Here is a 12,502-nt window from a genome sequence, read left to right as displayed (position 1 = left end):
AGGATTACACCTCAGGCGTGTATGCCAGCCCTGAGCTGTGTCTGGAGGGGGCAAGGTGAAGTAGGGAGAAGAGGAAGCTCTCTGCACACACTTACTGGACCTGGGCTAGGACTGGGTTCGGGGCTCCGGGACAGGGCAAAAATTCCTACTTGGTGGGTGGGGTGGGGGAGGCACTGCAGAGTGGTGGGGGGCGACCCAAGGGGCTGGGAGACAGTCTGGCCCACGCTGCACCTGGGCTGGGACTGGTCCCGCCGGCACAGGATAGCAGGAAGCTCTCCACACCCTCACTGGACCTGGGCTAGGACTGGGTCTGGGGGTTCCCAGAACTCGGCAGAAAATCCTATTTGGCGGGTGGGGTGGGGGAGGCACTGCGGAGTGGTGGGGGGCGGCCCAAGTTGCTGGGAGAGGGTCCGGCCCACGCTACGCCTGGGCTGGGACTGGTCCCGCTGGCGCAGGGTAGCAGGAAGCTCTCCGCACACTCACCGGACCTGGGCTAGGACTCTATAATTGATTTATTTTTATATGTTCCCTTTGCTCCAAAACTTTGTTAATTTTGTTATAGAATTTAAATTGCATATTCCTTTGGATTTTCTATGTACACTAATTTTAACTGTAAATGATATATTTTAAAATATTATACATTCTTTCTTAGTAATATCTTTTACTCATATTTATTCTTCATTACATTACCTAGAACTTTTAGTATAATGTCGAATGAATTTTTATGAGAGTGAACATTCTTGTCATGTTTCTCTCCTTGGGGAAAACCAAGCATACATTTTCCACCTGTGGTGAATTGACTAATGATCGACTTGTAACACTGAGCTGAACTGAATCAGTGTGGTTCCGGGTGCCAAAGGCACCCCTGAGGATTGTTGCCAATATCATAAAAGGAGAACTGGAAGGGAATATGGCATGCTATTAATTCTCCTGGAGAACCTTGTCACACTGATTTTCCTGTTATGAACTCAACTATTCTCATCACTGGAAGAGCTCAGGTTCTCGCTGTCTCTGAGAATGACTGTGGTTCTCTTCAAGGGAGCCCTGGTCCTTACCTTGAGCATTGATTGGTTCCTGGCTCCAGTACAGATCCCTCAGCCTGCTGGTATAGACCCTTCATCCCACTGGCACAGACTTTCTAGCTTCCACCACTGACCTATGGGTCTCCCTAATCCAGGTCCTTGATACAAACTTGGATGAAACACTGTTGTGAGCTCGTGAGCTCCAGTTGGACTCATGAAGGACATTACCATGGGCTCTAGGTCTTCAGCTGGACTCATGAAGGACATTGCTGGGGGATCAAGAGCCTCAGCTGGATTCTTTGTGTATTATAAAATAATCCTATAAGTTATGCATCTTGTATTAAATCTACTGTTTTGCAAACCCTGACTACACCACCTAACTGAATAATGTATTTGTTCAGAATTCTAATTAACTGCATATAATAGAAACATTTACTTTTTTAAAGTTGCACAAACAAATTAAGCAATTTTCCTCATATATCAAGATTTCTGGGCTAGTCAAAAAGCTCAGCGGATTAAAGCACCTGCAACAGGGATTCGATCCCTGGGCCTGCCATGCCAGCCCCACCCCTGGGGCATGCTGAGATGGCAATTGAGACTGAGTATGGTGGCACATGCCTGTGATCCCAGCTCTTGGAAGGCTGTAAACAGGTAGATCACCTCAAGTCCAATCTAGTAGTGAGAACCTGAACACACTGTAGACCCTTCCCTAAAATTAAAAAAAAAGACTTTGGCAGGTAGGTAGCCCAGACATGATACATCACTCTACTGTGTTATTCAGAACTCAACCTTTTTTGTTTTCCTACTCAGTTATCTGAGGGTTGTCCCTTCATTGTCACACATAACAACTGTGCTACCTTAGATACCAATTTTGTAATTAATGAAAACTAACAGAGAAGGCAAAGTACAGCAAGTTCTGAATTAGCTTTTGTAGAGGATTAATTTTCTATCTTTAAAACATCTTTCTTGTTTCGTTACATCTAATACTATATATAGTTCTTTGACAAGCACAACAGGAATTTGTGCCCTTAGGTGATTTGGTTATTATGTGAACATCACAGTATACACTTTATGAACCTAGATGGTGCAGATCAATCAGCAAATGTTGTCTTTTGTTTCCCTCAAGAGCTATCATAAACACAGCTGTATAAGACTGCTGCTGGCATAACACAGCACATTGCTTTACAATAAATTCTTTTATAAGCAGTACACTTGAAAGTAATATAAAAAGTACAGCATTAAAAAGACATTAGACAGTAAGTTTCTAACATCATTAAAACCTTTAATGTTTGGTACTGCAATATTATAACTGCTATATGACTGGATTGGAAGAAGTTTTAAACTGGATTATAATCCTCTTGCACTAGTACACCTAATATGTAAATGACAAATGTGGTTATGTAGCACAGAGGTGCTTACATGTTACTGGGTAAACTGTTTTACATTCACGCTTATCTACCAAAGAAGCTGGGAGAATACAGTGGTTGATATTGTTTGGAGGCAAATGTAGTTTCCTAGCACAGGATCTAAAAATCCAATTTCTGTTAGTAAAGGTAAAGAAAAGTGTTGAATCAGCATCTAGGTGTCTGCATAATGAATGAAACTTTGTATTTTGCAAGACTGCTGATCTGCGAGTTAAGAATTCTGGAGGAAGACTGCTTGGTGGTAAAATTTATAAATGATCTACAAGAAGGCTTTAAACTCTGAGATAAAACCAAATTTGAAAATCTGAGACCAGGGATTTTTGGTGCTTACAAAATAAAATGACATTTTGACACACTGTTTAATAACATTAGGAACACGTCATTTATTTGTAAATGAAATCAAAGTCTATTGCCTAAACTTAAGTATCTTAATGATATCTTAATATATACGGATCTCCTGTTCAACTGAAATATGTTATTTTTTTCTATTAATTACAAAAATGGGTAAAAAATTCATATTAAAAAATTATTGATATTACATAAAGTTTAAAATTGTGAACAACTCTTAATCTTATGACTTAAAACAACACTGAGATTCCATCCTAGAAATAATGGTTATCATCAACAAATCAACCAATACCAAATGCTGGAGGGGATGTGGGGAAAAAGGAACACTTCTCCACTGTTGGTGGGAGAATAGACTGTAGAACAACTCGGAAACCACTGTAGAAATCATTATGGAGACTCCATAAAAAACTAGAATTAGAGGTCCCATTCAACCCAGCTATTCCCCTTCTGGGTAATAATTCTTGTTTGCCAGAAGAATTAAAAACATCATACCACAGCAACATATGCGTACCCATGTTTACAGAAGCACAATTTGTAATAGCTAAATCTTGGAAACAATCCAACTGCCCATAAACTGCAGAATGGATAAAAGAGATGCAATATTTTATATAATAGAGTACTATTTAGATATAAAGAAGGATAAATTTGAGTTTTTGGGGGTAAATGGATGTAACTTGAGACCATACTCATAAATGAAATAAATCAGACTCGCGTGTGTAAACACTGTATTTTCTGTTAGTGTGAGATGCTGAAAGAATAAAATGCAAAATATACAATAGATAGTGGAAAATATGAAGAAACAGTGAAAGAGAAAGAGAAATTAGGATGAGGCAAAGGAGAAAAGGAAGGGAAAAGTTATATATCAAAAAAGTTAAGATAGTTAAACTAAATGTTTTAGTTCATTGAAAAGAAAGGTTTTTGTTTATATTATTTAAATATTTATTTATTTATTCATTCATTCACTTATTTGGTACAGGGTAGCTACACAGCTCAGACTCATAGTGATCCTCCTGACTCAGCCTCCCCAGTGCTGGGATTACAGGTGTGCACCATCAACCTGGTTTCAGGGCCAGCACGGCACACCCAGGACCCACAGGGCATGCAGTACCAGAGATTGAACTGGGGTTCTTGCACTACCAGGCAGATGCTTGGACCACTGATCTATCTCCCCAGCCCCTGTGCTTATATTGTTTAATCAATTTTCCATTCCTATATCTTATAATCTCAGCACCTACTTTGAAGATAACAATAAGCAATGTATTAACCATTGTTACTCTCCTATCTTGTTTTGAATTTTTCTGTCATTGTTTCTATTGCTTTCTCTCTTTAAGGTTAAAAAAATGATTTCATAATCTTATGCTAGCTGAACTTTAAAGAAATGTGGAAACCATAATGACTTTGGCTGACAATGTAGGGATATTTGAATTTTGAGGTAATAGTGTTACAAAGCAGAAAATAAAGCACATGACACCATGGCTTCTAGACTAAGTAACTGCAAAAAATTGTAACTTTACTTTCTATTTTCTTATTAATCTCACAATTTTCCAGAGAGATATGTACTGTTTTCCATGGCCTCTAAAGATATTTGCTGTTCAAAAACTTAGTAGTTTGCCTTAAAAGAGATTAAACTTAATGGTTTACATTAAAAGGTACAGAGGAAAATTTATTGACATTGTTATCCATTACATTCCTATAAAGCAGATTTTTCTGTTAGCCATAGATCTGATTCTGGTTGTTTCCATTCTTCTCCAAGCAGCATGTTAAAGCTGAAGGGCTTGAAATATTCTAGACGATGACTAAAAGAAGAAAAAGAATGGCAGGAATTGAAATGAATTATACATATGTGAAATAGTGGTTCTGAATATTTTGTCACATCAGAGATAGAACAACATTGTATTTTAAGAAATCCCAAAGGTGAGAAGTATTGTATATTTGCAATTTTCTCACTGTAGCTATTGCACATACAGATTTGAAAACATTTACCCACATCTTTAAGCCTTTTCAAGTCCCAAATAGCTTCATCGTAGCTAAAGGAAAAATAAAAATTAATCCTCATTCCATCTAGTTTAAAGAAATCACATAATACTATAGTTATATGTTTTATATTCAAATGTTGACATAATTTATATCAGTCATAAGAAATTGTCTTAAAAGTTTCAGGTCCTTGTTATAATACAGACTTACTCCCCTTCTTAATTAAAGCAAGGGAATAATCCACTGGGCCCAGTGGTACATGATTACAATCCCATCTACCTGAGAAGCTGAAGCAGGAGGATCCAAGATTGAGGCCAGCAAGGTCAATTTAGTGAGCCCTAGTTTCAAAATTTTAAGAAACCAGAGGCCTAGGAAATTTAGCAACTTAATGAGATCCTCCTTCAAAACAACAGATTAAAAAGGACTGGGGAAGTAACCAGTGTCAAGATTCTGGGTTTAATCACCAAGACCAAAATGTAAACTAATTTCTGACACTGCCAGTCAAGCAGAAGACCCAGTACTATTATGGACTACTGGACTCTTTTAGACTATTTTGCTGAGTTAACACATCTATAATATTCAAATAATACTAACAGAAAGTAGCTGTATATTTATCCTTAACTATTTTGTATGTACATAAATATTTTTTCACTACAAAATGGTCCTTTATTTGTATCCCCCTTTTTTGTTTACTTTTGTCCTTTTTTTACTTAAGAGACAGGTCTCACTGTATAGCCCAAGCTGGTTTCCAACTCATGGCAATCCTCCTGCCTCAGCCTCCTGAGTGCTGGGATTACAGGTGAATGTTAATACTCCTGGCTTTTGGCCCCCATTTCTGTCTTGAGCTGTCTTCCCTATTCCAGTATAACCCAACCCCTGATTCAAAACCATTTTCACTTTGTCCCTCAATTCACTCCTTGGAATTAACACCCAGGGTTCTTCCCCCCTCCCCCTGGGAGGTACAGAATATAACTCAACCTTTGACCCTTTGAAGTTCTGGCACTTCTGGCAACAACCCCCACCCTCAACCTACCCCTATCCCTACTTCTACAATCTTGTCTGAACTTTGAGATGCCCCAGATAAGACTGTAAAATAGGTACTTGCAGTTATTTGGGAGCATATATATACTAAAAGTTGTTTATCTGAATTTCAAGTTTAATTGTGTATCTTCTATGTTTATTTGTGAGATTTTGCAACTTTGGATCCAGGTCTCTATCAAGAAGATTTCAGGAAAATTTTGGAGAAAATACAGTATATTTATTTTTTTAAAAAAATATTCAAATGATGGAACTAAACAAAAAAGGGGATACAGATGAATGTCCATTTTGTATATGTGTATTCAGAATGGTTAGGATAGATATATAGTTACATTCTCTTAATGAATAGAGGGATTTGTTCTAATAGTGTTTGTAAATAGGATATCATGTCCGCATCTTCTACAGCAAATAACCTCTAGGAAGAGAGTATGCAATGTGTTAATTATTGGAACTGTCCTACCAATTTGATTTAAAACTGTCTCATTGCTATTTCTCAATAAAATTATGGGGGAAAAAAGTAAATTAAATTATTGAAGAAAAGAGCTGTGAGTTATTCAAATGTGAGGTCCTGGGTTCAATCCCTGGTATCTCAAGGAAAAAATGGCAATTTTCGTTCTTTCCTTTTCAGAAAACCCTGCTAATAGAACTTTCTCTTATAGCATGAGGAGAAAGCCTAGCTAATATGCTGCAATGAAATCCTGCTTCAAGGAAATCACTCTTCTCCAATTGTGCCCTGACCAGTGAATAGTTACACTTTTACATGGAGTAAGCCTCCATAAGTAATGAAAAGTATTAGCTGGTGAAGAGCCAGAGAGACATAACCACTTAGTTTAAAGGCTGAGTCACTTGCAATTAGATTTCTTCTTATAGTGCCCAGGATGAGCTACTGTTAGAATTACATCAATCCCAGAATAAGGTAAGGAAACAACAGAAAAACAGAGAAAGAGCAAGAGAAGAGATTAGGTAGAGAGGGTCAGACTGGGGGGAAAAAAGCACAGGTAAGAGGTAAAAGAGTGTGAGACAAAATGAAGAAATACACTAGAAGAACAAAAGGCAAAGTACAGTAAAATAAGAACCTAACAGGAAGAAGGCAAACAGTGAGGAGGGTCAGTGTGGCATATCCTAAGGTAAAAAAGTAGGGCTGTTAGTATTACAGTCCATTAGGATGTCTCTGTTACGCTGTTCTAAACACTCAGACTCACCAGACTGGCCACACTGATTACACTAAGAGTTAAAGTAGGAACCACGGATTGCCCAGGTCATTGTGTGGCTTTCCTCTCTGAGGGACTGGTCCTTTCCAGCAGCCCATGAATACTCATAAAGCTAGTCAGGTGCTCTAATCTCACTAGGTGACTACCTCAAGGACAAGGACACAAGATTCAAACAGGAAAAGAGCTGAAGGTGCCTGCCTTAAATACCTGCTGCCTCAAGGGTCCTAAATCTCTTACTGTAACTCCAGGGTCCCCACAGGAGACATGATTGTCAAAAAGAAACACTAAAGCCACATCTCTGTCATACATTTATAGTCACTCATAATTACTCTCAGCCCAATGTAATTTGCCAGCCTGGGGCCATTTTTATCTAAGAAATGTTGCCTAGTATTACAGTTGACATTCCTATGCTTATGAGGTTACCAAGAGAATTAGAGAGAACTGATTTTCTCACACCAGGAAACAACTGACTCCTCAAACCCTTTAGCTCAGAAAGGGATCATAAATGAAACTAAGGCCACATTTCTATATCAGCTGGTGAAACACTCATTTAGCAAGTTTTTTTCTCATGCTACTACTACAAAACACTATTACAGCAATGAAAAATACTATGTCAGCCCAAAATTAATCTATATTTACTGTGGACCTTCAGGGAACACCATACAGGGCCAGGAGTCCATAGGCAGGAAAAAAAAAATAGAATAAGGAACTCTTTGGGTGCTCTAATCCTGACTAGAAGGAGCAAATTCTACTACAACAACTCCCTCAGAAAGTGTCAAGGACAAGGGTGGTGAAAGAAAAGAAAAGGCAGAAGATGGCACAGGTGGTATTGAAAGTTAATGGAGAAAAAGTCAATGGACAGAGCATAGACAGAGCCAAATACATAAAAACAAAGAGCCAAGATAGCTGCCCCTCCAAACCCCCAATAGAACACAGGGGGCAGAGCTGGGAGGGGATGCCTCAGGGAAGGATCTTGTTTAATATATAGAAATATATACACCTATGCACTTGTAGTAATTCCTCAGTTCACAAATGTTTGCTTGCAAATAATTTGGTTCTCAAAACAAACATGATTGGCACATTTTTGCTTTTGTTCACAAACTCCATATCAGGTGACAAATATGACCATGCCTATTTTGCCTACACAAAAACACAAAGGCAGCCACTTTCTCAAAATCATAAACCAAATTAAATTTGTAAACCGAGGTCCTATTGCATATATATTTATGTTAGAGCCACTATATTGCTACACTAGAGGCACACATATCCTCTTACCAACCCTAAGCTAACCAGGGCTCCTCCTAACCAACCAGCTGCTCAGGTCAACAATTTCTGACATTGCCAGTGGAGCAGAAGACCCAATACTATTGTGGGCTTCTGGACTCTTTTAGAATATTTTGCTGAGTTAACACACCTATAATATTCAAATAACGGAACTTAACAAAAAAAAGGGGGGATACAGATGAATGTCCATTTTGTATCTGTGTATTCAAAATGGTTAGGATAGATATATAGTTGCATTCTCTTAATGAATAGAGGGATTTGTTCTAATAGTGTTTGTAAATAAGATATCATGTCTGCATCTTGTACAGCAAATAACCACTAGGAAGAATGTATGCAATGTGTTCATAATTGAAACTGTCCTACCAATTTGGTTTGAAATTGCCTTATTGCTATTTGTTTCTCAATAAAATTATGGGGAAAAAAAAGAAGTTATGTGAAGCCCACTGGAAGAAATGTGCACAAAGGTCCAGGGCCCAGCTGAATCCAAGGGCAGACCTGAGAGCCAATCATGTTGTGTCAAACGCTGAGTAAAGGGAAGAGCCCCTGGAATCAAATAAAAGAATCAGGACAAAGGCCCATATGTCTTCCATCTTTCTGGAAGCCCCTCCTCCCTCTCCAGGGAAGCCTTCTGTCTTCTGCTTTTTCCTCCTTACAAATGAAGTGTCTTCCTTTTCTTAAACTCCATCTTTTTAATTTGTTACTGATGTTGAGTTTGCAATCCTGGTTGGCTGGTCATCTCAGGGGGCAGAAGCACTAACAGGCACTTGTACACATACATTATTTTCTTTGATCAAAAAATGTTCTGCCATAAATTAATTTCCAAGAAAATTCTACAGACCTGACATTTATTTTCTACTTACAAATCAGGTTTTTGTCCTTCTTGCAATTCATGTTGTGGTACAGGATAGAGGGCTTCATAACTTCTTTTATCTTTTGATCCATGAATTGCAAATGAATTGAATTTTGTCACATTTGGTGGAAAATAATTCCATGGAAGATAAGCTTTGCCTTCCCATTTTGTCTCTCCTCTGGACACTTCAAATGATAAATCAAGTTCTTGCTACAGAAACAGACACATGAAACACAAAAGGTAAGTTCAGGCTTACGCTGTATGCACACACATATTATTTACACATGCAAGTGTTTTGTTTCATACTTTAATTTACTTACTTTCCACACCTTTCTTTTTCCAGAGAGTAAAAGCACTAAATGTTGTCCATAGCTGTTAAGATTAAGATTTCTTCATTAGTGTTTGGAACAGATGTTATTTTCTTCAGTATCTTTCATATCTGGTATGTATGTGTCCATAAATAAATTCTAAGTAATTAAACAATGCAAGAAAATACTGAGTAACCATAGGATGAGCAAGTGTGTTCAGTTACATAAAAGTGGTATCTTTGGATTTACTATTCTCAAAATAATTGTTGTCAAATACATAAAGATTCACACAATAAGACGGCTTTTTATACTGTCTGAATTTTTTTAGTTGTATAAAATAATTAGGCTAGCTGACAAAAAGTAGGAAAATGAGTGGAGAGATACAATATTTGGAATTTAATAAAATCACTTTCAAGATATAAAACAAGTTATAAAGGAGCTGGGACTAATTTCAGTCTAAATTCAATAAATAAAGGTTATTTCTACAAGAACACTATCTTGAGACTCATTAAGAAGACAGAAAACATGAAACACAAAACACAGATTGTCTAAAACTAGTCAAGAAGCCAAAGGTTTTAATCAGTATCTATTCTCTCACATAATTGTCTTTGACCTGTCTGTCTCTCTTGTGTTCCTATTTTCCACCATTAATGCCGACACCAAAATATCATTTACAGAAAACAAACACAGTATACTCTCAAAAAGAAATTTTAACAGAAGTATAAAACTGGGATTAGCATCAAAAGATTTCACATATTTACATGAAATGTATTTACTGTCTCTAGAAAAGATTATATCAAACATTTCTAGACAGATGATCTTTTGTGAGATTTTCAGGGAGGATTTTCTTTTAAGTATTCTGACAAAAGACAAGTTTTGTTTTTCCCCCTTAAAAGCCCTCTGAGTATTTTTACCATTATAATACATACTTGGGAATATCATAAGAGGAATAAAACTTCTCACAAATTAAAACAACAATATTTTTTCTTAGAAGTTAATTAACTGTTACAGGACTTGATTGCCTCAGTCACAATCATGATTTTTGATTATTAACTTTCTTGATGTGTATGAAATCAATCTACTTAGGGGATTTTGTTTGTTTGTTTGTTTTAGACAGGATTTTACTAAGGTGGCCTTAAACTCAAGGTAATTCTTCTGCCTCAGCCATTCAAGTGCTGGGATTACAGATGTGTCACTATGCCTGGCATTTTTTTTTTTTTTTTTTTTTACGGCCGGGGATTGAACTCAGGCCCTTGTGTTTGCCAGGCAAGCGCTTATTCCACTGAGCTATCTCCCCGGCCCCTTGCCTGCCATTCTAAAACCATTAATTTTATGTACACTATATATGTATGCAAGATGGCTTGGTAATTGTACCATGGATTTCTGGTCTATGGAAAGGAGCAGTTAATACTTTTAAAAAAATTTTTCCTCTTTCTCTCTTAATTTTTTGTAATTTCTTTTCTTTTTTCTTCTTTTTCCAATTTTGCATGCATATATCTGGTAATCTGAACAATGAAGTTCAAGACAACACTACGCAATACAATAAATACTGTAAAATTCATATTATTTTGTTTAGTGAAATTCTGTATTATTTCCATTTCTTACTATTTTATATTCTCTTTAAAATACAAAGATAAATAAAATTATATGCAATGGCTAATGTGTAGTTTCCTAGCAAAATATAATTATTTGCTGTCAGCTCATCACTTTATAAAAATACACTGATATTATTATCTAACAAAATTAAATCCAGGGATCACACTTGCAGGTTTTGGCAGATCCAATTCCTTTCCTGTGTGCTAGACAAGTTACAAATGTTTGTCCTTTCTCACATGTGTGCTAAAAGTGATCACATAATAGTTGAAAGGTTTACCTTTTATGAAAATCATATTTTTCAATAAAATATAACATGTTAATTGAAAGTTGACATGTAAATATATATAATTTTTTTTTTTGGCAGAACCAGGGATTGAACTCAGGACCTTGTGCTTGCCAGGCAAACTCTTATTCTACTGAGCTAACTCCCTAGCCCTTCTTCTTAAAAATAATTGTGAACATATTTTTCTATATTAGATTAGCAAAAAAATCAAACAAGGCATGTTACTTTTCTTGCTGAAACAAAACACCTGACACCCAAAGTTAAGGACGAATGGTTTATTTAGCTCACAGTTTGCAGAGCTTTCAGTCCATAATCAGCTGGACTCAAGGCAGGGTGGTTTGGCAGAGGGGCAACACAGAGAACTAGTTTGTGGCAAGCAGACAATAGTAAAGCAAACAAACAAAGGAAAAGACAAACCTCTTCCTGCCCCTTACATTGTATCTAGGCTACTGGGATTAGGGTGGTGCCAAACCAATCAGTGAATTGATTTAGTAATAACATACTCCTAATCCTAGCATTACACAATCTAGACTCAGCCATCTCTGAAAAATCCCCACCAATGACCATATGAGGCTTTGAAGGGACATTTAAACCTAAACCACAACAGAAGAGGAAATGAAAGGATATCTAAGTCCCATTAAGATCAATTGTTTTGGGGCTTTCAGACCACTGAGTATTGATATGGAGAGCTATTTAAATATATATGAAATTAATACTGACAATGTGCTAAGATTTGTAGAATTTATTAAACACTTCACTAATTTAAACATTTACTTTTTTTACATCTGTAAGAAAAACTAATTCATTAATCAGGTAAAGCAGGTTCTCCAAGGAATAGTTAAACTTCACAGAAAATCCAAGCTAGGATGAGTGAGCCTAGGATAATCCATATATAGTTTTTATTCCTGACACTGTATATAAAACTGAAATAGTACATACTCAAACATTAACAATGAATAAAGGAAGGAATATATGATATGCAAATATGTAATACATAATTACATAAAGTTTAATCTAAACTTTTAAAAATCTACTAAAATAAACATTTTCACAAGGTAGTTACATTTATTATACCTCTATGCTTCCTTTTTCTTTTGAATAATAGGAATGTAAATTTAGAAAGCAAACAATGAAAGAAATTATGATTTTCATTTTAAAAAATCT

General features: G+C 36.6%; 1 protein-coding gene across 1 annotated transcript in view; it reads right to left on the bottom strand.

The window, feature by feature from the left end:
• Nucleotides 1–4,080: 4,080 nt before the first annotated feature.
• Nucleotides 4,081–12,502, bottom strand: part of CUNH4orf33 (chromosome unknown C4orf33 homolog) — a 45,001-nt gene continuing 36,579 nt past the window's right edge. The window contains exons 4-6 of the mRNA XM_004635022.2: nt 9,472–9,523; nt 9,162–9,361; nt 4,081–4,590 (exon numbers count right to left, since the gene is read on the bottom strand). Of these exons, the coding sequence (XP_004635079.1) occupies nt 4,485–4,590; nt 9,162–9,361; nt 9,472–9,523 (358 nt within the window). The 3' untranslated portion in view covers nt 4,081–4,484. The remainder of the gene's footprint in view (nt 4,591–9,161; nt 9,362–9,471; nt 9,524–12,502) is intronic.

The sequence above is a fragment of the Octodon degus genome, unplaced genomic scaffold (assembly GCF_000260255.1).
Source record: "Octodon degus isolate 3935 unplaced genomic scaffold, OctDeg1.0 scaffold00068, whole genome shotgun sequence".
In the NCBI taxonomy this organism is placed as follows: Eukaryota; Metazoa; Chordata; class Mammalia; order Rodentia; family Octodontidae; genus Octodon; species Octodon degus.
The sequence above is the reverse complement of the archived record's forward strand: the minus strand, read 5'-3'. Positions and strand labels throughout refer to the sequence as shown.